A 25,514-nucleotide genomic window follows, 5' to 3' on the forward strand; every position below is an offset into this window, starting at 1 on the left:
CACCACACAAAAAATCAGTATGGATATAAAAGAACTGAACAATACCATCAACAAATTGAATCTAAATTGCACATATAGAACACTCCTTCCAACAACAGAAAAATGCACTTTCTTTCCAAGGACACAGAGAAAATTCACCAGACTAGATCATATCCTGGTATAGAAAACAAACCTCAAGAAATCTAACAGAACTGATATCAGAAAGATTATGTTGTCTGACTATAATGAGGTCAAATTAGAAATCAAAACAAGAAAAATCTATTGAGACCACTTGGAAAGTGAACAACACATTAAAAAATAATCCATGGATAAAAGAGAAAGTTGCAAGGGAAATAAAAATTGCAATGACCTCAATGAAAGTATAAACACAGCATGTCAAAATTTATTGGATACAGCAAAAGTAGTTCTGAGAAGAAAATTTATAACACAAAATATCCATCTTAGAAAAGGTCTTAAAACAATAACCTAAGATTCCATCTGAAAACACTACAAAAAGAACAAAATAAACACAAAGCAAGAAAAATGTACATAATAAAGAGCAGAAATCAAATAATTTGGGAAAAAACCCAGTAAATTTATCAAAGTGAACAAAGTTCTTTGAAAAACATTACCAACAATTATATGCCAATAAACTTTAAAATTTAAAGAGATGAACTAATTTCTAGTAAAATGACTTACTAAAACTAATCAATAAGAAATAGAAACCCTAAATATTCTAATAATTCTATGAAAGAAATCAAAGCAAGAGTTTAAAATTCCTCCCACAAAAGACATATCAGACCCAAATGGTGTCCTTAGTTATATCAAATTTTCTTTTTTGTTCTTTAAAGATTTTATTTATTTATTTTTAGAGAGTGAGGAAGGAAGGGAGAAAGAGAGGGAAAGAAACATCAATGTGTGGTTGCCTCTTATGCAACTCCTACCGGGAACCAGGCCTGCAACCCAGACCTGTGCCCTGACTGGGAATCGAACCCATGACTCTTTGGTTCACAGGCCAGCACTCAATCCACTGAGCCACACCAGCCAGGGCTCAAATTTTCTTTTTCTTTCCTTTTTTTTGGGGGGTGGGGGGGAGGGCTGCCAGCTGAGATTTTATTTTGTGGGGGGGGGGGACTCCACTTAATTTGGCTTTTAGATAGGCACATGGGTAACAGGTGGTCCCTCAGGCAGTAAACTCCCCCCATGTCAAAGGGGAGCTGAGGACTGGGGCTGAGCCTCAGTTGGGTCTTCTGTGCCCACTACTCCTCTACACTGCTTCTTTCCCACAGGTTTGGAGGACAAGAGGGACCAGAGTAGCTGTCCACTTAGGCAGGACAACGGATGACTCAAATAACAGTTTCCCGTCACGGGTCTCAAACTTCTTCCTAACCACCATCTTGGAGGAGCTGGTGCTGGTGAAGCTGAAGGAGCCGGAGACCAAGTGGGCCTAGAGGCACAAGCCATAGTTGAGGATCCAATACGTCTGCCTCAGCCTACCAGAGAAGCCACTGGTGGTCTTGGTATGGATACCCATATTCCTCACCCCGGATTAAAAATGGTCCTCTTTATCCTCGGAGTATTCAAAGTCATGAAATTTTCTTAAGTTGAAGAAGTGTAATTTTTTAAAAGCATATTTTATTGATTATGCCATTACAGTTGTCCCATTCCTTTTTCTCCCCTCTATCTCCCTCCACTCGGTACCCCCATTCCTTCCAGTATTTTCCCCCCTTAGTTCATGTTCATGTGTCATACATATTAAGTCCTTTGGCTTCCCCATTTCCTACACTATTCTTAACCTCCCGCTATTTTGTACCTACCAATTAAGCTTCTTACTCTCTGTACCTTTTCTCCCATTCTCCTCCTTCCCCCTCCCTGCTGATATCCCTCCATGTGATCTCCATTTCTGTGATTCTGTTCCTCATCTAGTTTGTTTGGTTTTTTTCTATGTTCAGTTGTTGACAGTTGTAGAGGTTGTTGTCACTTTATTGTCATAGTTTTTATTTTCTTTTTCTTAGATAAGTCCCTTTAACATTTCATATAATAAGGGATACTCCTTTAACTTTTCCTTATCTGGGAAGCACTTTATCTGCTTCTACATTTAAAATGACAGCTTTGCTGAATAGAGGAATCTTGGATGTAGGTCCTTGCCTTTCATGACTTTTGAGTACTTCTTTCCAGCCCCTTCTTGCCTGCAAAGTTTCTTTTGAGAAATCAGCTGACAGTCTTAAGGGAACTCTTTTGTAGGTAACTGTCTCCTTTTCTCTTGCTGTTTTTTAAGATTCTCTCCTTATCTTTAATCTGTGGCAATTTAATTATGATGCGTCTTGGTGTGTTCCTCTTTTGAGTCCAACTTGTTTGGGACTCTTTGAGGTTACTAGACTTGTATGTCTATTTCCTTCACCAGATTGGGGAAGTTTTCTTTCATTATTTTTCCAAAAGGTTTTCAATTTCTTGCTCCTCCTCTTCTCCTTCTGGCACCCCTATGATTCAGACGTTGGAACATTTAAAGTTGTCCCTATGGTACCTAAGCCTCTCCTCATTTTTTTGAATTCTTGTTTCTTCATTCTGTTCTGGTTGAATGTTTATTTCTTCCTTGTGTTCCAAATTGTTGATTTGAGTCTCAGCTTCCTTCCCTTCACTGTTAGTTCCTTGTATAGTTTTCTTTATTTCACTTTGTATAGCCTTCACTTCCTTTATATTACATCAGTATTCAATCATTTCTGTGAGCATCCTGATTACCAGTGTTTTGAACTCTGCATTTGAAAGGTTAGCTATCTCCTTGTCACTTAGTTCTTTTTCTGAAGTTTTGATCTATTCTTTCATTTGGGACATATTTCTTTGTCTCAGCACACCTGCTACGTTGTTAAGTGATGGAGCCTTAGGTATTTGCCAGGGCAGGGCAACCCATTTTGCACAGCTGTGGCGCAGTATGTGGGGAAGGGATCAGACTAGGAACAATGCTATTTGCTCGGCTCTTACCCTGCTTTCAAGACACTGGAAGTTTCTCCTGATGCCACAACACCCACAGGTTGTTACAGCCAGACGTTCTGAGGCTTCAGCCGGTGCTGGAACCTTGGACTGCACAATCTGTCTTGTTCCCCGATTGTTCCTCCCCATTTAAATGCACATTAATGTGCAATCACCTGGTCCACTAGCTGTTGCCTTGTCCCACATCCTCTGCTGACCACTGCCCATCTCCGCCCCTCCTACCAATCTGGATGAATGTTTCTTCTTTAGCTCTTCGGTTGTCGGACTTCCATACTGTTCAATTTTCTCAAAGTTCTGGTTGTTTTTTGTTTTTAAATTGGCTGTTTCCTTCTTTTGGTTGTGCAAGGAGGCAAAGTGTATATATCTACGCCTCCATCTTGGCCTGCACTTGGAAGTATAATTTAATATAATCACTTTGGAATTCAATTTGCCATTATCATGTAAATTGGAATTCATTTTTATGACTGATAAAATGCCTCCTATGCAAATAACTAAGAACTTATGTAGACGTGGAGCAGGACACATATATAACACAACACTACAAACACACTATATGTAAGACAGTACTTCTCACAACTGCTAAAGTTTGGACGGGAAAGCCAAATGCCAATGACTGAAGACTGGATAAAGAGAGCATGATATCTTGTTAGTATACAGAAAAGATTATGTAGTTATAAAATAGAATAAACTACAGACACACTCAAAGATGAAATCTTAGTAACCTAATATTAAGTGAAAATACAGGTTCCTTGTAGAGCAACACAGTATTCATAATATCAAAAAAGAAGCAAAATTGGATATATACATTTTTAAAAATAAGGAAATAGAAAAGCATTTCAGAATAGTAGTTAACTTTGGTAGGGGGAAAAGAGAATAAAGGAAGAGCATACAGATGTAAGTTACAAGAAATATTCTACTTATTTGATTAGGTGGTAGATTCTAGTTATTCAAACTATGAAATTTTACAATATAAATAAACTTTAAAAGGGAAGGGGCTGAAATGATACATTGTTATAATTCAAGAGTTATGATTAAATCAAATTCTATGTGATTTTGATGTGGCATGCTATTTTTATTTTCCCCAAAATCGTTGACTGAATTGAGAGCCTATTAATTGCTGATCAAGGTAAAAGTGCAGAAAGTAGCACTGACCCAACACACACCTGAGTTATGGCCACCCAGAAGACCTAACTCATATCACCCTTCTCTCCCACAAAATAATGAATTAAACATATACTATTACAATTATGTTCTAGCTATCTAATTTAACTTCCAAGGCAATGATTATGTTAGTGCCCAAGTCATGAGAAAATTTTATAGATTCATGTAATATTCTGTATCTTAATGGTAGTTTGGATTACATAGGTGAATGTATTTGTCAAAACTCAAGTTATGAGGGTGAGCACTTCCAAAATGGCAAAAGACCTATGAAAATCTAATCACTGATAAAAGCAATGAGTAAACCCCAAAATAATTGTCAAAATGAACTTTTCCAGAACTCTGAAAATTAATCAGTCTTGCAACAATACCAGGTATTTTTATTCAAGATACATGGCTAAATCCTGGTAGTAATAGCTAGCTTTGTGATGTTTTAACATGTCCTATCCCATTTCCCTCTCACCAGCTCCAAAGAAGTCGTGAAAACCAATAATACTTCAATCATAGTGAAAGCCAGCAGCTTAGGAGTCACTGGGGCAAGTTTGGAGTTTCCCAAAAGCCCTTATCTCATAGAACTGTCATTATTGGATCTGATGGTTCCCTAGGAACTTGCTTACTGTGAGGAGCTTTTTACATGCATCATTTGTCAAAATCAGTGGCAACAGTTTTTCAACACAGCTGACTAAAGCAATAAAAAGAGTTGGGGGGGGGGGAGGAAACCAAAACAGGAATCTAGCCAAAATCTTACAAGGAAAAGCTGAGAAATGAGGTCCATAGTGGTTTTTAAAAGCTCCAAGATATTCATGAGAATTGAGAGGGTCATACCTGTGTGCAGGTATGCCTGTGTACACATGCATGCTCAAGGAAGCACTGAGAAGGCCCTAACTCTTATTTCTGGCTGACTTTGAAGTTCTGTGCAAGCAAGAAGTAAACAGAAAGAATTGCAGGTTTCCTTCTGGAACACTAAAAACATAGCCAAATATCCACACAGAACCCCTTGGCAGAGCTGGTACACTTACTGGTTTCACTCATTTAAGAAAATCATTAGCTAACCACTTAGCTAACAGAGACTTTAGTGGCAACCCAAGATAAAGAATCCAGATTTTACATATTAGTTTAGAGAAGTCACTACACAAACAGTAACTGTTAAAAAAAGAAAAAGAAAAAGGAAGCAAAACAAGCCCTATGGAGGGAAATAAGTGATTTTCACTGCTGCTGCATTATATTATGCAAAATGCCCTGTTCTCAACAAAAAATGAGCACCACACCAAGAAATATTAAAGTATGGCCCCCACACAGGAAATAAAGCAATCAGCAGAAACTATCCCAGGGAAAGCACAGGTACTGGACTTACTAGACAAAGTTTTAAATCGGCTATTTTAAATACATCCAAAGAACTAACAGAAGTCATGTCTAATGAAATAAAGTATGAGAATGTTTCACCAAATAGAGAACATCAATAGAGAAATTAAAAATAACCAAGTAGAAATTCAGAAATAAAAAAGAACAATAATTGAAATGAAAAAGTTAGTTAAATGGTTCATGGAGCAAATCTGAATTGGCAGAACTAATGAACTTAAAAGGCAGGTCAATTGAGATTATTCAGTCTGGGGAGCAAACAGAAAAAAGAAAGAAGAAAACTGAAGAGAGCCTCGGAGACTTATAGCACACCATCAAGCATATCAATATATGGATAAGAGCCCTAGGAGAGAATATTTGAAAAAAATAATGACCAAAAACTTCCCAAATTTGATGAAAACATTAATCTACATATCCAAAAAACTCAAGAAACACCAAAGAGGATCAGATGAAAAAAGACCTGAATCTACACATGTCAGAATCACACGGTCAAAAGCCAGAGAAAAAAGAATCTTGAAAGCAGATAGAGAAAAGTGAATGGTTACATATAAGGAATGCTCAATAAGATTAACAGCTGATTCTTTATCAGAAATCATGGAGCCAGGAAAGCAGTGGGCTAAAATACTCAAAGTGCTGACAGAAAAACACTGTCAACCAAGAATTCTTTATCTAGTAGAATAACCTTCAAAAATGAAGAAGACATTAAGACATTCCCAGATAAACAAAAACTGAGATACTCTATTATTAGACATGTCCTAAAGTAGCTATTATATCAAGTCTTCAGGGCTAAAATGAAAGGACAGTAGAAAGTAACTTGAATATAAGAATAAAAAGTAGAGGTAATTATAGATAAACAGAAAAGGATAGCATAAATCTAATATTTATAACACTTCTGATTTAAAAGATAGCTGCATAAAGCAGTAAGTATAAAAATGTGTTGACAGGGTTATAATGTATAAAGGTAATTTATAAAGAATAAGAATTCAAAGGAGTGGGAAAGAATAAAGCTATATATTAAAAGTTTTTAAATATTACTGACATTAAATTGTCATTAATCCAAACTAAATTGTTACAAAGTGTTAAATATAATCCCTAGAGAAACAACTAAATAGATTAACAACTATTGAAGTATATTAATGATTGGCAGAAGTGGGGAGAGGGAGATGGGTGAGGAATAACTATAAATGGGTACAAGGTTTCTTCTGGAGTGATGAAAATGTTCTGAAACTAGTGATGATGGTCTGTGACTGCACACAAAACCACAATTTGCACTTTTATATGGTGAATTTTATGGTATATAAATGGTATGACCATAAAAAAAATTCACTGAAGATAGACTTTTAGGGCACTTCACTGTATGTAAATTTTACTTCAAAAGAAACAAAACTGAATGCCTAGATAATGATATCAATGCTTAAAGCATTTAAAGAAAGTTTATTGATATTTGTAATTTATTCAAAATAAATCAAAAATTAAGATGAACTGAAGGTTAGTGGGATAAATAGACATGTGGTAAAGCAACTGTCAATGGTAAAAACTCAGTATGAGTATCTTGGTATTCACTGTAGAATTTCGACTTTTCTGTATGTTTAAAAATGTTCATAAAATACTGAGGAAAACAATAGTGCTCAGAAAACACTCAAATCCAGGATTCTAGGGGAAAAAGACAACTTTGTGAAAGATGAAAATGCAGGACATTATTATAAAGGAAACGAGAGAGACACGACAAAGGGAAAAAAATCTAAACATGAACATTATATTAGATATTTTGAATCCATGATAAATTTCTTGGATGTGATAATGGTATTATGGTTATTTATGAGAACCTCCCTATGAAGGATATATTTCAACTTACTTTCAAATTATTTAGGAAAAGAAAGTGAGAGTGTGTGTGAGTGTGAGTTTGTGTGTGTATAGAGAGAGGATACCAAATGTGACAAAATGTTAATTGCTTAAAGATATGTACACCTAGTAATGTCTTTTCAACTCACTTTTTGGCTTGAAAATTTTCAAAATAAAAAGGGTAAACGAAAGGTAGTACCGAGGTGAGTGAGAATTATAGAGAATATTGTCAAATTAGTACTCTCACCTCCTCTCCTTCTACTTTCCCTTTCATGTACTATGTTCTAACAAGACTGATCTCCTTTCTGCCTCTCACACAAAACAAATTGATCACAATTTCAGGGTCTCTATGTCTGTGATATTCCCTCTACTTGGAACACTCTTCTCCTGTGTCTTGATTTGAGTATTTTCTTCTCCTCCTTCTGATAACCAACACTTCTATTTATTTCAAAACATAGTATACTTTTAGATCCATGGATGATACTAAGTTATAACCCTGTTTAAATATCCAGGGGGTATTTTATTTTAGTAAAGATGGGTTCTACAAATCAGAACACCAGCTAGATTAATCAAAATAGACATATCAAAATTAGATTAAAAATCTAATTTTTATTCTCTCAATCTCTCAAGGCTCTTATTCACTGTTAAAGATGTTATTTATTTTTTTTAAATGCTATTCACTATTTATTTTTAGATAACGGAAGGGAGGGATAAAGAGAGGGAGGGAAACATCAACGTGTGAGAAAAACATCAGTTGGTTGCTGCACACACCCCCAGTAGAGGGCCGCTTGGAGTGGTATCGGGGTCTGTAGTCCCACGAAAGCTGGGGCATGGGAGAGGAACCGTAAGATGGCCAGAACACTGGTAATGCGGTTGATAGGCAGGACCCGATAATAACTCCAAGGGACCCGGGGGAAATCAGGCCTAGAAGTAAATTATACTCCTTGAAGCATGTTTTATTTCTCCCGCACGCTCTTTTAATCTTATACCAGACAACCAGCTCAAGGCTGGGAAAGAAATTTACAAAATTCCTGGACGCTGACCCAAATCCCATCTTGCGCGATAATGTTTGCTCATCTTGTACCCAAGCAATTCGGTGTGTTCACGCCATTGTCTTCTTTAAACATCACCTATTTTCTGTAAGCTTAAGTTACTGATGTAATTAAATTACCTATACATTCCTGCTACCTATTCCCACTTGTAATCCTCTCAATAAAAGCCATTGAGCAGAGGGGCTCAGGTCATTCCCCATTAGAGGGAACCACCTTCCCCTTTCCTTGACAAGCAAATGGTGTCTGGAACGACTCCTCCAGCGACGGCAAATTGAGGGACTTCGCAGGCCAGAGTCCCCCATACACCCCAACCAGGGGGACCAGGCCCGCAACCCAGGCAAGTGCCCCGAAAGGGAATCAAACCTGCAGCCAGCCCTTTGCTTTGCGGGACAATGCCCAACCACCTAGTCCACACTGGTGAGGGCACAAAGATACAGATTTAGAATACCACCAATTATCCCAACATTTACAGACACAGATGTTATCAAAAAGGTCTTTCTCTGATTTTAGCAAAGAGAAACCACCCAAATTTTATTCTTTAACCACTGTAGCAAATTCTAGTTTTTTCAAGGGCTTTCCCCGACTTTTCTAGAAATATCATATTTCCAACCATCAAATTAAAATTCTATCGGTACACTCACATACACACCAGGCTGATATATTCACATATATGCTTTCCATTTTCAGGCTAAGCAAATACATGCATTTAAAGCTCTATTAATGTTATTAAAGCAAAAGACAATCCAACCTATTACCAAGAGATATTGTGACCTTTCTATGCAGTGTCTGATGTAGAAAACACTGATTTTGACATTTTTTAATTCAAATACCATTTTGATCCTTTATGGTCCAAGAACATTCAAATAATAAACCCACAAGAAACAGATGTTAAAGATTGGTCTTCAAAGATTATAGCCAATGATGCCATACTTGCCTATACCTTGCAAACATAAAGCCATATCGACACCTCAGTGGTCACCTAACTATTCAGAGAATTTCCTTAACTGTGAGCTGTTTGAAGCTACCAGTTTGGACGCTATTACTTTTTTTTAAGTTTGAATACCTGTAGGGATCTCAGCAGAGGTTTGGAGGATAGCCAGCTTGACCTTAGCTTAGTACCAAAATGTGGCCAATCAAGGCTCTAAGTCACAGCAGTGTTTATCAGCATGGGGTTGGGGGGGGGTGAGGGGGAGGGCACTTTTCCCCAAGGTTACAGACAAACTAGGCCATGGTTCTAGGATGCAATGTCTGCAGCGTCCAACTATTTTCTTCTTTCAAGCCTCAAGTCAGATGTAACCTCAAAGAGGCCACCGACTTCTCTAATCAACTTACCTAAAAGAGACAGCCGTCAGGTTCTAACATATTATTCAGCATTTTCTTAACAGCAATAATCAATAACTGAAATGATTATAACTTTTTCATGTGTTTATTTCTGATTTTCTCTCTACTACAACAGAAGCTAAAGGCCAAGACAGCTGTTTTGTACTTTTAGGATGTCTTTCCTTTTTTCCCCATAGTCTGTATCCTATGATACCCATCCTTATATCCAGTGGAAACTAAATTTAAAGCAGCAGAGTAACTGACAGCTTTTTCTATAGGAGTAGATGCTAGGGGCATGAGGGAATACACCTGATACTAATAGAAATTAGAGTGAGTCAAAGAACTGTTACTGGACTCAAGGGCAGTATGACTACCTAATAACTGTAACAACTGATTGTTTACTGACACAATACCTATAAAGCTAGGACAAAAACCAGCATCAAGATTTCTACCAAAATTAAACAAAATTTCCCTAACATTTGGATTAAGTTTAAAAGTTGGTGTTGTGCTAAAATCTACAGAAAAGTCAATAACCCATTAATCCAGTTAAGATCTAACTTTAACATACCGTAGACTCTACTCCTTTCTTCTCTTCCATTTGATTTAATTAACATTTTTCTGACCTTTTAGTCCAACCTACCATCTGTTCTCCCTTCCCCTTTACCTAATATTTTTATCCTTCTCTGTAACTATTTTATAAATCCTTGAAGATGTACTCATGAAAATAGTGAAAAGAATGGGTTGTAGAAAAGTCTGAGTCCAAGAATAAGAAATAATAACTAAAATGATAGCTTCTATTTATTAATTGCTTACCATATATGCCAGGCACTCACTTATTCTTCACAAAACCTAAGGAGGTATTATCCCCATTTTACAGATATGTAAACTGAGACAAAGAGAAATAAAGTATCTTGATCAAGGTCACACAACTAGTAAGGCTAGAATTCAAACAAGCTAAAGAATCCCAGAGCCCTTGTTCTTTATTACATTGCCTTTCACCGCAACACAGTAAGTCTTTACAAACTTGATGAAAACTCTAAGGGTACTAAACTTCAGCAATGAGGTGGTAAATGTATTAACTATTTTTAACACTTTTTTTTTTAGATTAATCCTTAAATTTGGGTGACTTTGACAGCAAAGAGCAAAACAGGATGTGAACAATATTAACTACCTAAATAAGAATGCCAACAGACTTCCCAAGTATGTTTCCTAAAGTATACAACACAGCTTAAAACAGCAAAAGATTTATGGATCATCGCTTACTAGAATTGAGTTAATATGAGCCAATGGCCTAAATCTTTATATCCTTGACAGTTTCTAGCATATTTCTTTTCCTCTATGATATTTTCATTCAGGATATTTTTTACAAACACATTCTTATAGAAAAGTCCTGACCAGCTTCTATTCCCTAACAGCTGTGGATGTTTTGTAACTGCAGACCCCTAAAAGAGCAACAGAGAGCTCACTGAACTATGTGTATTAGACATTTTAAAAGTGGTATTAGGTGATTTCTAAAGCCTATTTTAAAACCATTCTACTTCTCTAGAGGCTACTCAGCTTTCATCAAACTTAATAAGAGTGAAAAGCCACAAAGTACTCAACCTATCAACTTAACTTCTACATACCTCAGAAAATGTAAAAACAACTGTTCAATGGAAGAGCACACAATAATTTATGTAGTTTTGACTATTTCTAAACTAAACATTGATCATAAAAATTCTATAACATAAATCTAAATAATATGCTGATAACATCAAAACCTCCAATGTTTTATGTATAAAGAAAGAAATAATGGGTTTTTATCCTTATTAAAATACTTGATTGCCCATGAAAAACAGTGAGTAAGGTTTCTAACCTTTCAAAGTCACCTTGTCTTGTAAATTTGGACAACCTATACACAGCCCAGTTGTTAAGCTGTTTAGAAGTCATTCCTCTTCCATTATCTATCACTGCAACGGCAGGTTTTCCTTGTGTTTCATCAAAATGCTATAAAGTAAGTTAAAAAAGACAGGAAAAGTCACATCAATATTAAAAATATGCAAAGTAAATACAGAAAAAGTGATTCAATGGGCTCCCTCATACATTTCTGGTGGAAATGTAGATTAATACAATTTTCTAAGAGGCACTTCAGCTGTATGAATTAAAAGTCATAGAATTCTTTACGTCCTTTAATCCAGAAATTTCCTTTCTCACAATTTAGCCTGAGGAATTAATCAGAGATGTGTACAAAAACCTATAAGGATGCTCATCATGCCAGCATTGCTTACAAAGGAATAAAATATAGGAAAAAAAACCCTAAATGTTCAATAATAATAGGCAGATTTATATTATGTTTTACATTAGAATTTATATTATAGTCATTAAACCAGCTTGCAGCAATGTGATATTATATGGCAGAATAAGCATTATATGGCAATGTAGTTATTGTTAAGAAAAAGATCACAAAAAAACAAAATGTACACTATGATCACACATATGTATGTGTATACACACACCCACACACACACAAAGAAAAAAGGGCACATGAAAAATTTTAACAATCGATGAAGAGGTATCAAATAATTATTTCTAGTTTTAATTTATCTTAATTTTCTAATTTTTCTCAAATGAACTTGTACTACTTTTATAAAAGGAAAAATAAACTTGCTTAACAATATTATTTTCTTACCAATTTGATCTGTATCCTTCTAATCCCAATGTTACAAGAAGTAGCAGACAATGAATTGTCAATTAATTCTGCAAGAGCAAATGCTGGAAAAGGATGAGAAAATATTATTGCTTCAATTTTCCCTCCCAAATACTTCATATTAAAATTCAAAGTGGAAAAAACTCTAAAGTACCTTAAGCTATCATTTTTATTTTCCAAAGAACTAGAATTAAACTATTATCCCAATTCTAATGATGCAACACATAATTAAAGGCATCATCACCAATTACCACCAACATAAAAAAGCAGTCATCAACCAGTATCTGTATAGCACTAGATGGTATGAGTCAGCCAGCCATGATTCCTGGCCTCAAGGAGTTTATAATATAAAGACAGACATACAGACATAAGAACACAAGACCTTAACCATAAAAACCTAATAGTACTCTATGGTATGTAATTACATCATGCAGAAGTAAAAAGTAAGCACATATGGAAATAAGGAAAATATAAAGCAAGCATAAAAGTGTCTATTAAGAGCTAATTTAGATATAGAAATCATATGACAAACAGCAACTTACCAAATGGTAGAACATGTCTGGTTTACTGACACAGAACTGCTATTGATGTCCTACTACACAACCAACTTGATGTTCAATTTATCACTGGCTCTGCATACAGTCAAGAATAACCAGAAGTAATACCAAAAGCAAAGGAAAGAAGTAGGGAAACACCCAGAAATATAACACAAAAAATCAAAGCAAGAGTTTAAACAGTGAGATTCCCTGCTTATTCATACAATGATGGTAGAAATAAATGAAAGCTGGTAAAACCAATCTGAAAGGTAATTAATCTATATCAAAAGTCATTGAAATGACTATATCTATTGACTTCATGATTGTACCTTTAGAAACTGATCCCCAGAAAAAGAATTAAAGATTCATTCAACAAATATTTAGGCACCCACTATTTGCCAGGCATTATTCTATGTACTGAATACAGCAGACAAAAATCCTGTTCTCGTGAAGTTAACATTCTAGTGGAAGAAGGTGGGTAATCAAATATAATCATAATAAATAAGTAAATTCTTTAGCATCTTAGAAGGTGGTATATGCTATGAAGAAAAGAAAGAGCAGAGAAAAGAGGTTAAAAAAAAATCCCTAAAGGCACAGAGGAAATGTAGTTGCAATTTTAAACAGGGTGATCGAGTTAAGTTATGTTGGGAAGCTAACAGATAAACCAGACTTGAATGAGATGAGATGAGGTGGGCTATCTTGTGAAAGAGCATTCCAGGAAGAGGGCCTTAAGCTGAGAATAAAGCTGACGCCAGAGTGAAGTAAACAAGTAGAGTCATGAACACAAAGTCAGAGAGGTATAAAGCACAGCGGCTAAGGTCATGTATGTGATTGTGAAGAATTTGGCCTTTACTCTTAATGAAATGGGAAACATAACTGTTTTTAGAACAACAAAATCTGACTTCTCAACCTTTATATGCACAGGCATGAAAAGAGACTATGTGGCCAGCGCATAATCTAGGTGATGCGGTGGCGCCTCAGTCCTAGTGTTAACTACAGAAGTTGTGAGAAATGGTCATTTCTAGATAAAGACAGAAGATAGCGCCAAAAGGATTTTCTGACAGATTGAATGACATGTACGAGACAAAGAAGAATCGATTTGATTTTTGACTTAAGCAACTGAAAGGACAGAGCAATGATCCATTTGAATGGGGAAACTATACATAGCATAGGATCAGTGAACAGATCAGGGTTTCTATCTTCGATATTCCAGTGGAGATGCCACATGGACAATTCCTGGAGAGACAAAATTTAGAATTCAGGAGGTAAGTCTGTCATTATTTTCAATATTTAACTAAAAATGACCATTTCTCAGGACCTCCATTTCAGTCACTGCCATAAAAATGGTATTTGGAGCCAAGAGATTGGATGGGATCACCAAGTGAGGGAAAAAAAAAGGGGTAAGCGACCAATGACTAAGCCCTGAGGCACTAAAACATTAAGAAGGTGGGGAGATATGTCAATTTTATATTGATAATTTTTTTTTTTTTAAAGGACAGGGAAAGAGGAGACAAGAGAAGGCAGTTAGTGGTAGGCAGAAAATAGAGTGTGGTCTCTAAAAAGCCAACTGAAAATTCTATCAAAGAAGTGATAAACTATGTCAAATAATGCCTTGTGGAAAACGAGAACTAAAAATTAATCACTGGATTTAGCTGAAAATTCTATCAAAGAAGTGATAAACTATGTCAAATAATGCCTTGTGTAAAACGAGAACTAAAAATTAATCACTGGATTTAGTCACTGATAACTTAAAAGAAGTACAGGAGAGTGAATAAGAGAGAGTGCAAGGAAAGATACCACTAATAGTAAAGACAGTCCACTCTTGAAAAGCTTTGCTATAAACAAGACCAAAAACCTGGGCAGTAGCTGATGGAAGAAGTAAAATTATGATGTTTCTATGATTGAAGAAATACGAGCTTTTTTTGGTATGCAAAGAACAATGTCAGAGATAATAAATATACTGGTTATGAGTTTAAACTCTGAAGTCACTTCGCTAGGGTTCAAATCCTAACTCAAACATTTACTTTGGCCTTTGGCAAGTTACCTAAAATCTTTTAGCCTCAGTTCTTTGGCAAAATAGGGTTATGACCTAACATCAGCTTCCACACAGAAACAAGGATTAAATAAGAAAATGCTCATAAAGTACTGCAGTGCCTGGCACTGCAGCTGGTAACAGTAATAATATTAGTAGTACTTAAGGTATGAATATGCATTGAAATTGTCACAAGAATATTCAGTCATCTGCAATAAATAAAAACTGAAATAACCTAAATGTCTAATAATAGAACACTGTTCAGTATATTGTTATCTAAATAGCGTTTAACCACTAAGAAACAAGTATATATTGACAGAGAGTAAAGAAGTTCATTTTATTTTAAACAAGAGTTTAAATAGTAAGCATCATCTAAAACCACTAAAGGTTACAAAAAATTAAAAAAATAAAAAATAAAACCACTAAAGGAGAAAAAACACCAAACAAGATGAAAAGATTTTAAGTGATAAACACCAAAGTATTAGCGGTGGTTATATCTGGGTGGCTGAGATATGGATATTCTTTATGTTATTTTTGCTTATCTATATTTTCTAATTTTCTACAAACTGTAATGCAAATATAATAAAAACATATTTTAATAAGAAAGTTAATTAAATAAACATCTAAGTAGTATTAAACACTTTAGCAGGGTCCAACAGAAAAGTTTCTCTAAAATAACTGATTTGTAAAAATCATTAGCAAACAATTCAAAGGCAGGATAGAAACTGGCAAGTGGTAAAGGTGGAAGAAAAAAATAAACGGAGAAAAGAACATAAAACACTTCCTCATGCAGTTCAACTATACAAACTTACAAGGTAATTATTTATTTTCTCAATTGGGAGAGGTATATAGGAAGCAAGGAAGAATTAATCAGAGAGGAGAGTATACAAGATATAGAAAAATGTGTAGATACAATATCTCTTATGAGTTGAAACAGAATGGTTGGTTAGTTTTAAGGGAGAGGTATGTTGCCCCAACTGGTATGGCTCAGTTGGTTGGGCATCATCCCACAAACCAAAAGGTTACCAGTTTGATTCCTGGTTAGGGCACATGCCTGATTAGTGAGTTTGGTCCCTAGTCAGGCAGTGTATGAGAGACACTGATAGATGTTTCTCTCTCTTACTGATGTTTTGCTCCTTTTCTTTCTTCCTCCCTTCCCCTCTCTCTAAAAATAAAAAAAAATCTCTAAAAAACTTTTTTAAATTAAGGACAACTATCTTTACTCTGAAGTTAGATGACGTAGGTAGGAAAAGAATTATATTGTGACGAGTAGATAGAAGTAAGGACACTCACAATGACTTGTCAAAGTGTTCTAAAAAAGTAAAATTATTTATTTTTAATCCTCATCTGAGGATATGTTTTTACTGATTTTAGAAAGAAAGAGAGAAACATCAATGTGAGAGAGAAAAATTGATTGGTTGCCTTCTGTACTCACCCTGACCTGCACCTACGTCATGTACCCTGACCACGAATCGAACCCGCAACCTTTTGGTGTATAGGATGATGCTCCAACCAACTGAGCAACCAGGCTAGGACAAATGAGAAAATTTTTTAAAGTAAAGGAATGGGACAGGTGATCAGAGGATAAAAGAGAGTAATAATCAGACAAAATTAGTATAAATGGAATACTTACGCAAAGGATTTTGTCCTTCACTTGCATAATATTCATACATGCCACTTTTAACCAGAGTGTCATAGTGAGGCAGGAATTCAATTCGTTCTTTGGTAGCTGTTAGTAGTAACTGATCGACTGACTGTAGAAGGTATAGAGTAATTCCATCTTTTACAGTTTCATCTGTAATCAAAATGTAGTATCTTAAATACAATACTAGAATCAGAAACACTTAATTTATAATTTTAAATATGCAAATTGTATCTATGAAATATCTTCAAAGATGGCACAAGCAAACCCCCAAATAAGGACTCAACCTATAAATTCAGTTGTGTTTTGTTAAGAGTATTAGTTGAATAGGCCCAAATACTTCCATGCATTTGAAACCTTCAATTCTTAGTAAGTTAAATTACGTAGGAAATGAGATTCAGAACTACATTAGAGTAGTATCAACATGAGAGGAGAATGGTTAAATTCAAAAGAAAACAGGCATGAAAAACTGGCAGGTCTTAGAATCCAATTGGGTAAAAAAAACATAATGAAAGGATCCAAGTTAGTTAAGAGAATTAGTTTTTTGAGGGCCAACATGGAAGACCTGTGGCTATAAGGTCTGAGATGAGACCTGAGAATAAGGTCTCATCTTCTGTAGCCATAATTGATATCAACTATTTTTCTATGACCTTGCTTGAAAAATAAAACCTCTGCACAAACTGTGAACATACAGAGTTTCCTCCGCCACCCCAACAGAGTAACCAAAATCATCAATAGTTTTTAGATGTTTATCTATAGAATCAAATAGTTATTGCTTTACAATGTACTTGTAAACACATTAAATATCAAAAGTATAAACTTAACATTGCTTACCAAAATTATCACAGGTAATTTCTTTCCTACTTGTTGTTGTAATAACAAATTTTTCCTCAGGTGAAATGCCAAGTGTCTATCCAAAATAACAGAAATAAAATCAATTACTACACAAAGGAAATAAATGCACCAACTTTTAAAAAATATGAAAATATTGATGGTTTATTATAATCTTGTAACAATGACTACATTTGTCTGTCTTAATATTTTTACATTTTGCTTTTTCATAATTAAGTACAAATCTATCTATAAGTTATTTGCTTAACAAGGCTGTTTTTTCCTCCCATTATATGTCATGTAGGACCACAAGTGAATAGGTGAGACATTTTGGAAAGGTTTTAAGATCAGCAGGCTCCTCCCAGACAAAAGACATCATTCCAACTTAATATATATGTAAATTTATTAACATTACACATGTTTACATACATTAAATATTGATTAAATACAAAAGTACTAAAAGAAAAGGGAATTTAACATTTTATAACACTGAGGTAAAAACAGCCATGCTATGCAGGCAGTAAAGACTCTTTATATCTATTATAACCCTTTCCAAAAGAAAAACTTTGAAAATTTAAGGCTAATTAGGAGACTGAGTTAGCATCCTTAGGAGAAAAAAAAGCTTTCATAAATAAAGATGAAGATCATCAAAGAGAAAGAGCAAAAAAACATAAGCAATCAAAAACAGAAAAATACAAATAAATGACTAATGAACACATAAAAAACTAAAAGTTCACAACAAACCAAAAATTGAGAGTTAAAAAAATGAGTTAATGTTTTCATTAAAATTTTACATATATTTAATATTAAAAGACGCAGGTCTTTATAAAGTTAGACAACACAACAATGAACAAACAGGAAAGGCTGACTTCTGCTTCAGGTAATAATGGACTGTCAATCTAGACCAACTTTACTACAGAAAACTACTAAAACTATGTATGCTAATGATATTCAAGTCTTTAAAAACCCTTAGTCACTACTGAAACTAAGGCACCATCTCCTTATTCTGAATACTAACATGTCAAAGGAAAAGAATAAAGCATTTATCCTGCTTTCTTATACTAATTGTAGTTCAGATTAACCAGAGTTCCAGTTGATGAGGCAAAGTCATTCTTTAAAGAATGCCAGCTAATATATATCGGAGGAGAGGCAACCATAACATCACCATCAATGGATGCACCATCAGATCAAAACTTTATTATAGAGGGATTCAGCAGAAACCACCTGTATCCCACTAAATCAATTTTAGCATTAAGAGTGGGTGAAATATCCATTTATTACATGCTTCCTGATGTGATGTAATTATATGAAGTACCAGAACCAACTATGAAGAATTCTTTGCTTGCCTACCCCAGTGAAGCTGAACCTAAATCTTGACTATGGCCTTTGAAAATAACTTCTAACTTAAAAGTATATGAAGACAGGACAAGCTAAATTACACCAAAAAAAAAAAAAAAAAAAAAAAAAAAAAAAGCACAGACAAACCCAGAATGTGAAATTTTAAAGAAAAACCTACCTGACTGCTTCAACAGATCAATGTTAGGGAAAACTAAAGCGACTGGGGGAAGAGAGTTTTGCTCAAATGTTCTAAATATTAGAAGATTAAGAAACATTTAAAAAAAAGTTAAGTATGGGAACTCTGTTGGGATCCCGAATTAAGCAAACCAACTATAAAAAGACATTTTCAAGGCAGTGAGAGAAACTGAAATATGGAGCTATTAGATAGTATTTAAAATGTTAATTCTAATGGTATGATAATAGAAATGCATACTAAAATATATAGGAATGGAGTGAACTAAGACCTGGAATGTGATACAAAAGACAAAAATTATGCTAGTGTAGTAATTACTTGGTAACTATTGAATCTGAGTGATAAGTATATTTGCGTTCATTATACTATTATCTCTAAATATTTTTAAAGCTTTTTATAAGAAAACTTCTATGTAAAATATATTATGATAGACCAGTGGAAGAGAATGGAGGACTCTACAACAGACCCACAGAGAAATACAGGGAGAGCTTGGCAAATAGGAAAGGTGACAGTACAAATTGGAGGGGAAAAGAATAAACTATTCAATAAATGATATTGAGACAACTAGTTAACTTCATAGAAATAGATAAAATCCCCATCTCAACATACACAAAAATATTTCAAGAGAATTAAAGCAGCTGTATATTAATCCCAAATTGTTGAGGGAAAATAGGAATAATTTTTAGAAGACAGAGAAAAGAATTTCTGAAAATATACAAGAAGTACAAGGCATAAGGAAAAAAAAGTAGAAAACATGAAAATATGCTCATTCTCACTAGTTCAGAGAAAAATTAAAACTCAATTATCATTCTCATGAGGTTGTCAAAATATTTAAGTCCTGATAATAAAAAGTATAAACCTCCACATAGTACAGACGCATTGCTATAGGGACTGAAAATCCGCACAACCAAAAGCAATTTGGGAGCTTCCAGCCAAGATGGAGTTGTAGGTAGATACCTTTTGCCTCCTCGCACAACCAAAAGAAGGAAAACATTTAAAAACAAAAAACAACCAGAGCTGCCAAAAAATCCAAATATATGAAGTCCTACAACCAAGGAGTTAAAGAAGAAAAATTCATCCAGACTGGTATGAAGGGCGGAGAAGGCAGCTGGGGTGGAGAGGACACGCTGGAGACATGCGAGGGTGAGAAGGCTGGCCACTCCATATTTGCCTGCAGCTACAACAGGAGAGCAAGAAAGACAGTGAAACCCAGGGTTCCAGCACGGGAAAAGAAAGCCTCAAAACCTCTGGCTGTAAAAACCCGTGGGGGTTGTTGCTGGGCTGCAGGAGAAACTCCCAACCTCTCAGGGAGTGTCTGTTGGAGAGACCCATGGGGCCCTAGAATGTACACAAACTTACCGACCTGGGAATAGCACCAGAAGGGTCCAATTTGCTTATGGGTAGTCGGGGAAGTGACTGAAAGCCAGAGGAGAGCAGAGCAAGTAGCATTATTCCCTCTCTGACCCCACCTCCATATACAGTGCCACAAAGCAGCAACTGAGAGTTGCCCTGCCCTAGTGAGTACCTAAGGCTCCACAACTTACAACATAACAGGTGCCAAGACAAAGAAATGTGGTCCAAAAGAAAGAACAGATCAAAACTCCAGAAAACCAACAACGCAACGAAGAAATAGTCAGCCTCTCAGATACACAGTTCAAAACACTGATAATCAAGATACTCACAGATATGGCTGAGTATGGTCGCAAAATAGAAAAAGTGAAGACAATTCAAACTGAAATAGAAATAAATATACAGGAAATCAACAGTGAAGGGAAGGAAACCAGGATACAAATCAATGATCTGGAACAGAGGGAAGAAACACACATACAACTGGAACAGAATGAAGAAACAAGAATTCAAAAAAAAAGGAGAGGCTTAGGAACCTCTGGGACAACTTTAAACGTTCCACTATCTGAATCATGGAGGTGCCAGAAGCAGAAGCGGAAGAGCAAGAAATTAAAAGCTTATTTGAAAAAATCATCAAGAATTTCCCCAATCTGGCCAAGGAAATAGACTTCTAGGAGATCCAGAAAACTCAGAGTCCTAAAGAAGTTGGACCCAAGGAAGCAGACATCAAGGTACATCATAATTAAGTTACCCAAGATTAAGTATAGGGAGAGAATCTTAAAAGCAGCACAGGAAAAGGAGACAGTTACCTACCTACAAAGGAGTTCACATAAAACTGACTTCTCAAAAGAAACCTTGCAGGTAAGAGGGGGCTGGCAAGAAATATTCAGTCATGAAAGCCAAGAACCTACATCCAAGATTACTCTACCCAGCAAAGCCATCATTTAGAATGGAAGGGCAGATAAAGTGCTTCTCAGATAAGGTCAAGTTAAAGGAGTTCATTATCACCATGCTGTTATTATATGAAGTGTTAAAGGGCTGTATCTAAGAAAAACATCAAAAACTATGAACAGTAAAATGACAACAAACTCAAAACTATCAACAACGGAACCTAAACAAAAACAAAAACAAATTGAGCAAACAGCTAGAACAGGAAAAGAATCGCAAATATGGAGATCACAGGGAGGGTCATCAGCCGGAAGAGGGAGGAGGGAGAATGGGGGAAAAGGTGCAGGGAATAAGCAGCTTAAATGGTTGGTACAAAATAGACATGGGGAGTTTAAGAATAGTATAGAAAATGGAGAAGCCAAAGAACTTATATGTATGAACCATGGACATGAACTAAGGGCGGGGGTTGAGGAGGAATGCTGGTGGGAGGGAGGTGCAGGGCAATAAAGGGGCGAAAAAAATGGGACAACTGTAATAGCATAATCAATAAAATATATTTAAAAAAACGTAAAAGCAATTTGGCATAACTTAGTAAAATAAAGATTCTCATATCCTATGCAATTCTACCCTAGAGAAATAAAGCTATGAACATAAACTAATGGAGGTAAGATTCTATTTAACAGAAATAAAAATTATCTTTACAGATCTTTATTAGGTTTTTGTATAATCTCTATTTTTAGTTCATTAGTACTTTATTTCTACAATGTCTCAACTGTTAGATTATGTTCTTATGCATCCTGTAGAACAAAATTTGTTTTTATAGTAACTGGAAAACGATGTGCCAATATGCATTTTTAAGATCTACATTATACATTTGAAATGTGTTTCCACTCAATTATCCCATATAATCTTTCCATAATTCTATTATTCAATTATGACACATAGGTTATCTTTTTGTATATGTTTCCTATAATTCTGTATAAAAATTATTTCTTGAATTTATAATTTTAATATTTTATTGCAGATATTGGACAAATATAAATGAAGTATTTTTACATTACACATTTATTAAAGATATTACACTCTTCCAATGGCTCTGTCCCTTAATCACCCACAGACCAAGAACACTCATAAAATCTCTACAAAATTTGGGTGTTAACTGGTTAAAGCAGCTTGCACTACCCTAAAATACAGGCACTCTACCTTGTATTAAAAGACAAGAAACAGTCTTTCTTAGCTGTAAGGATGTCCAGGATTTGTGAGGAATGTAGGGAGTATTTTCCTCAAATCGAAGATTTGCTATCCTCGCAATGGGAATTTTTTTTTAATGGATATTGTGAATTTTCTGTTTTTTATCTTTCCTTCTTTGTTATGACCTCTAAGAAACTCAAGGCTGATTTCATGGCTCAGCACTGATGTAAGATACTATCAAATGAACATACACTTACTAACGCTCCTCAGGTTATACTATTCCTTCCTACATATATTTTATTTTACTGTTTTTCTTTTCATCTTTGAAATTTTTAACACATTTTACCCTATGTACAAATTTTTTTGAAGGAAGACATTGATTCATCAATTTAACAACTATAAACTATTACATAAGGCTCTTGCCCTCAAGGAGCATACAATTAAAAAAAATATGACAGTATAACAAGTGCTATAGCAGGATAACAAGATACAGTGGAACCATATAAAGGAAAAAGCAGGCATTTCCTCAAAACTGGGATTGGAGAGGAGCGTCTGCATACATAGGATTTAATGTCTGGACATATTTAAGGACTAGCCAATTGAGTCATTTTCTAATCTTTGATTCTGCAAGGCCACAAGGTCTCAAGTGAGTCAATAGCTGCTTACTACAGGTCTATGGGTTTCTTCCAGATCTATCCTTTCCTCTTCCTTCCTCTTGATTGCTCCCTTCTTCCACAAGGTGAGTTTTCCTCAAATAACAGTTTAGGATCCGTAAAAATTTCTAGCATTGCAGTTACTCGTTTAACTTTTAATGAAAACCTTTAATTTAGCACACTATTTTGCCTCCTCCCCTAACAAGGAAAATGGCATGAAAGACGATGCATTCAAAGACGTTTATCATGGCATTACTTAAAACTGAAAGTAATGTAAATGTCGACAAAAAGGAGATTTGTTTATGTAAACAGCAGTACTAAACAGGCCATTTCAAACTTTGATTATGAAAACTTTCATTAAAATAGAAAAATACAGACAATATTAAATGAAAAATAAACATGTATTACAGTTACTTTTTAAAATGAGGGTCTATGGGTGGTAAGCACACTATGCAATATACAGATGATGTAGTATAGAATTGTACACTTGGAACTTACATAATGTTATTATTCAATATAACCCCCAATATATTTAAAACTTTTTTTAAGATAAGGATACAAAAAAATAACCTCAAATGCTAACAGTGGTTATAAAATTTTATAGTGCATAAATATTTACTTTTTCCCTCTGGTTCCATATTTTCTTCATTGTGCTGATATTTTTACAGTAAAAATAATAAAATTTTTACTTTTGGGGGGATGGTTTTAGATACAAAAACACTCATCAGAGAAGCATTCTTTCATTCACTCTTCAAACATGGGAATCTGCTATATCAAGGCACAGAATGAACTTCCAATTTTATACATTTTTGTCGTCATTCAAATATTCATTCTAATTTAGGTATTTACTATGCTCCAGGCACAGTTTTAAACACTGGGAATACAGCTGTGAACAAATCAAAGTCCTTGCTCTCAAGTCGCTTGCGTGGTTCTTGATTTCAATTACTTCGGCACTACACACAGGTCTCTAACACAGTCCTAAAGCATCAACCTACTCAAGTTAAAACACTCTCACAGAAACTTCGTTTTCCTTGGTAGATTAAGAGTTCTTTATAGCGTTAATCACAACCTCATTTGGTTAATGCAGGGCATGTCAATATCAGACAGCATCACCACCTCTTACCCATAAAACGCTCCACAGGTCAAAGTTGGTTTTTTCACATGGTCATTAATTTTTAAAGCTAACTAATACACAGCTTTCTTTGTATTCTACGCACGTAGCTACCCACGGACACTCTCCGAGGTAGTTCAGGAACTCCCAAGGACCAGGTTTCCAGAAAACCAGAAAGCAAGCTCCATATGCGAGACCAAGTTGGACAAGCGTTCCCACTACGGAAGGACCCTGCCAGCGCGGGCGAGCGCGGGTTCTTGACAGGACGACCGGGAAATTACAGCATCATTTAATGAACCTGAAGTAAATCGACTCCAGGAATTTTACAACTTTTAAGCATCGCAACACTCCCAACAGAGCCATCAGGTATAACTAATTCTTCTTTAAAAAAAAAAAAAAGTTCCATACGAAAGAGACACGAGTGGAGGACTAAGGCTGCCACAGACCAATTGAACCCGAGGTCTCAAACCCTGCGCAGCGAGATCGCCCCGTAAAATGCCGGGGCAAAGGGAGGCCCAGAGGGGCCGGCTCTGCACCCCGAGTAGGGCCGGCCCTAGGCTTCGTGCTGCCCCGACACGGAGATGGCGGGCACCCGGGAGAGAGAAGCCAAACCTCAGGACTAGGGTCGGGTGACAGGTTTATTGCCCACAGCGAAAACTTGGGTTTCTCGTCATCCTCCCAACCCAAACTCTTTCTGCGCATCCCTCCTTCGCCCCTTCGCGTACCTGACACACGGAGGCGCGGAACTCCGCGTAGTCCGAGTGCTCCCCGACCTGCACCACCCGGTCGCCGAGCTCCGACTCCTTCTCGCGCCGGTCAAACAAGTACACCTTCCTGCAGCCGTCGTCTCCACCACCCTCTCCAGTCCCCACAGAGGGCCCGCCGCCGCCCGCCGCTGCCATATTGGGGGAGAGGAGAAAAAAACAGCCGCGCCGGCGCCCAACGCCGCCGCGCTCAGAGGGCCCAGATACAGGCTCCGCGCGGCGCCTTCAGCTCCAGTCTCCCCGGCGGCGAGAGGCCTCAACCCTGGCGCGCTGCAGCCCCACCCTCCGCGGCGGCGGCCGAACAGCGGCAAACGCGAGGATCACCCGGGAACCGATTCAAACAAGCTCCTGCCCGTACACACGTCACTTCCGCGACCGCCGCGCGCGGGGCTGAGGGCCCGCTCTTCGTACGGTCAGGACCCGCGCCCGCTGCCACCCACTCGATCCTCGTGGAGCGACCTGAAACCTGGGCCTCCGCCAAGGCCTGTGGCGCAGAAGGAAGAGGGGCCGCCGGCGTCTAAGAGGAGGCGGGGCGAATCCGGCAGGCCGCGCGGGCAGGGGCGGGGCTTCCGAGCCTGGGCCCGCCCCTTTCGTCCTCGCGAAG

At 36.4% G+C, this 25,514-nt stretch overlaps 1 protein-coding gene across 1 annotated transcript in view; it reads right to left on the bottom strand.

The window, feature by feature from the left end:
* The window catches only part of SMCHD1 (structural maintenance of chromosomes flexible hinge domain containing 1), a 156,823-nt gene extending 131,334 nt beyond the window's left edge, over positions 1 to 25,489 (bottom strand). Inside the window, exons 1-5 of the mRNA XM_054583414.1 lie at positions 24,872 to 25,489; positions 17,429 to 17,504; positions 16,586 to 16,747; positions 12,367 to 12,449; positions 11,554 to 11,684 (exon numbers count right to left, since the gene is read on the bottom strand). Of these exons, the coding sequence (XP_054439389.1) occupies positions 11,554 to 11,684; positions 12,367 to 12,449; positions 16,586 to 16,747; positions 17,429 to 17,504; positions 24,872 to 25,048 (629 nt within the window). The 5' untranslated portion in view covers positions 25,049 to 25,489. The remainder of the gene's footprint in view (positions 1 to 11,553; positions 11,685 to 12,366; positions 12,450 to 16,585; positions 16,748 to 17,428; positions 17,505 to 24,871) is intronic.
* Between the last annotated feature and the right edge of the window lie 25 nt (positions 25,490 to 25,514).

This window comes from Pteronotus mesoamericanus, unplaced genomic scaffold (genome assembly GCF_021234165.1).
Source record: "Pteronotus mesoamericanus isolate MK-2021 breed Mesoamerican mustached bat unplaced genomic scaffold, CSHL_Meso_final contig_74, whole genome shotgun sequence".
Taxonomy (NCBI): Eukaryota; Metazoa; Chordata; class Mammalia; order Chiroptera; family Mormoopidae; genus Pteronotus; species Pteronotus mesoamericanus.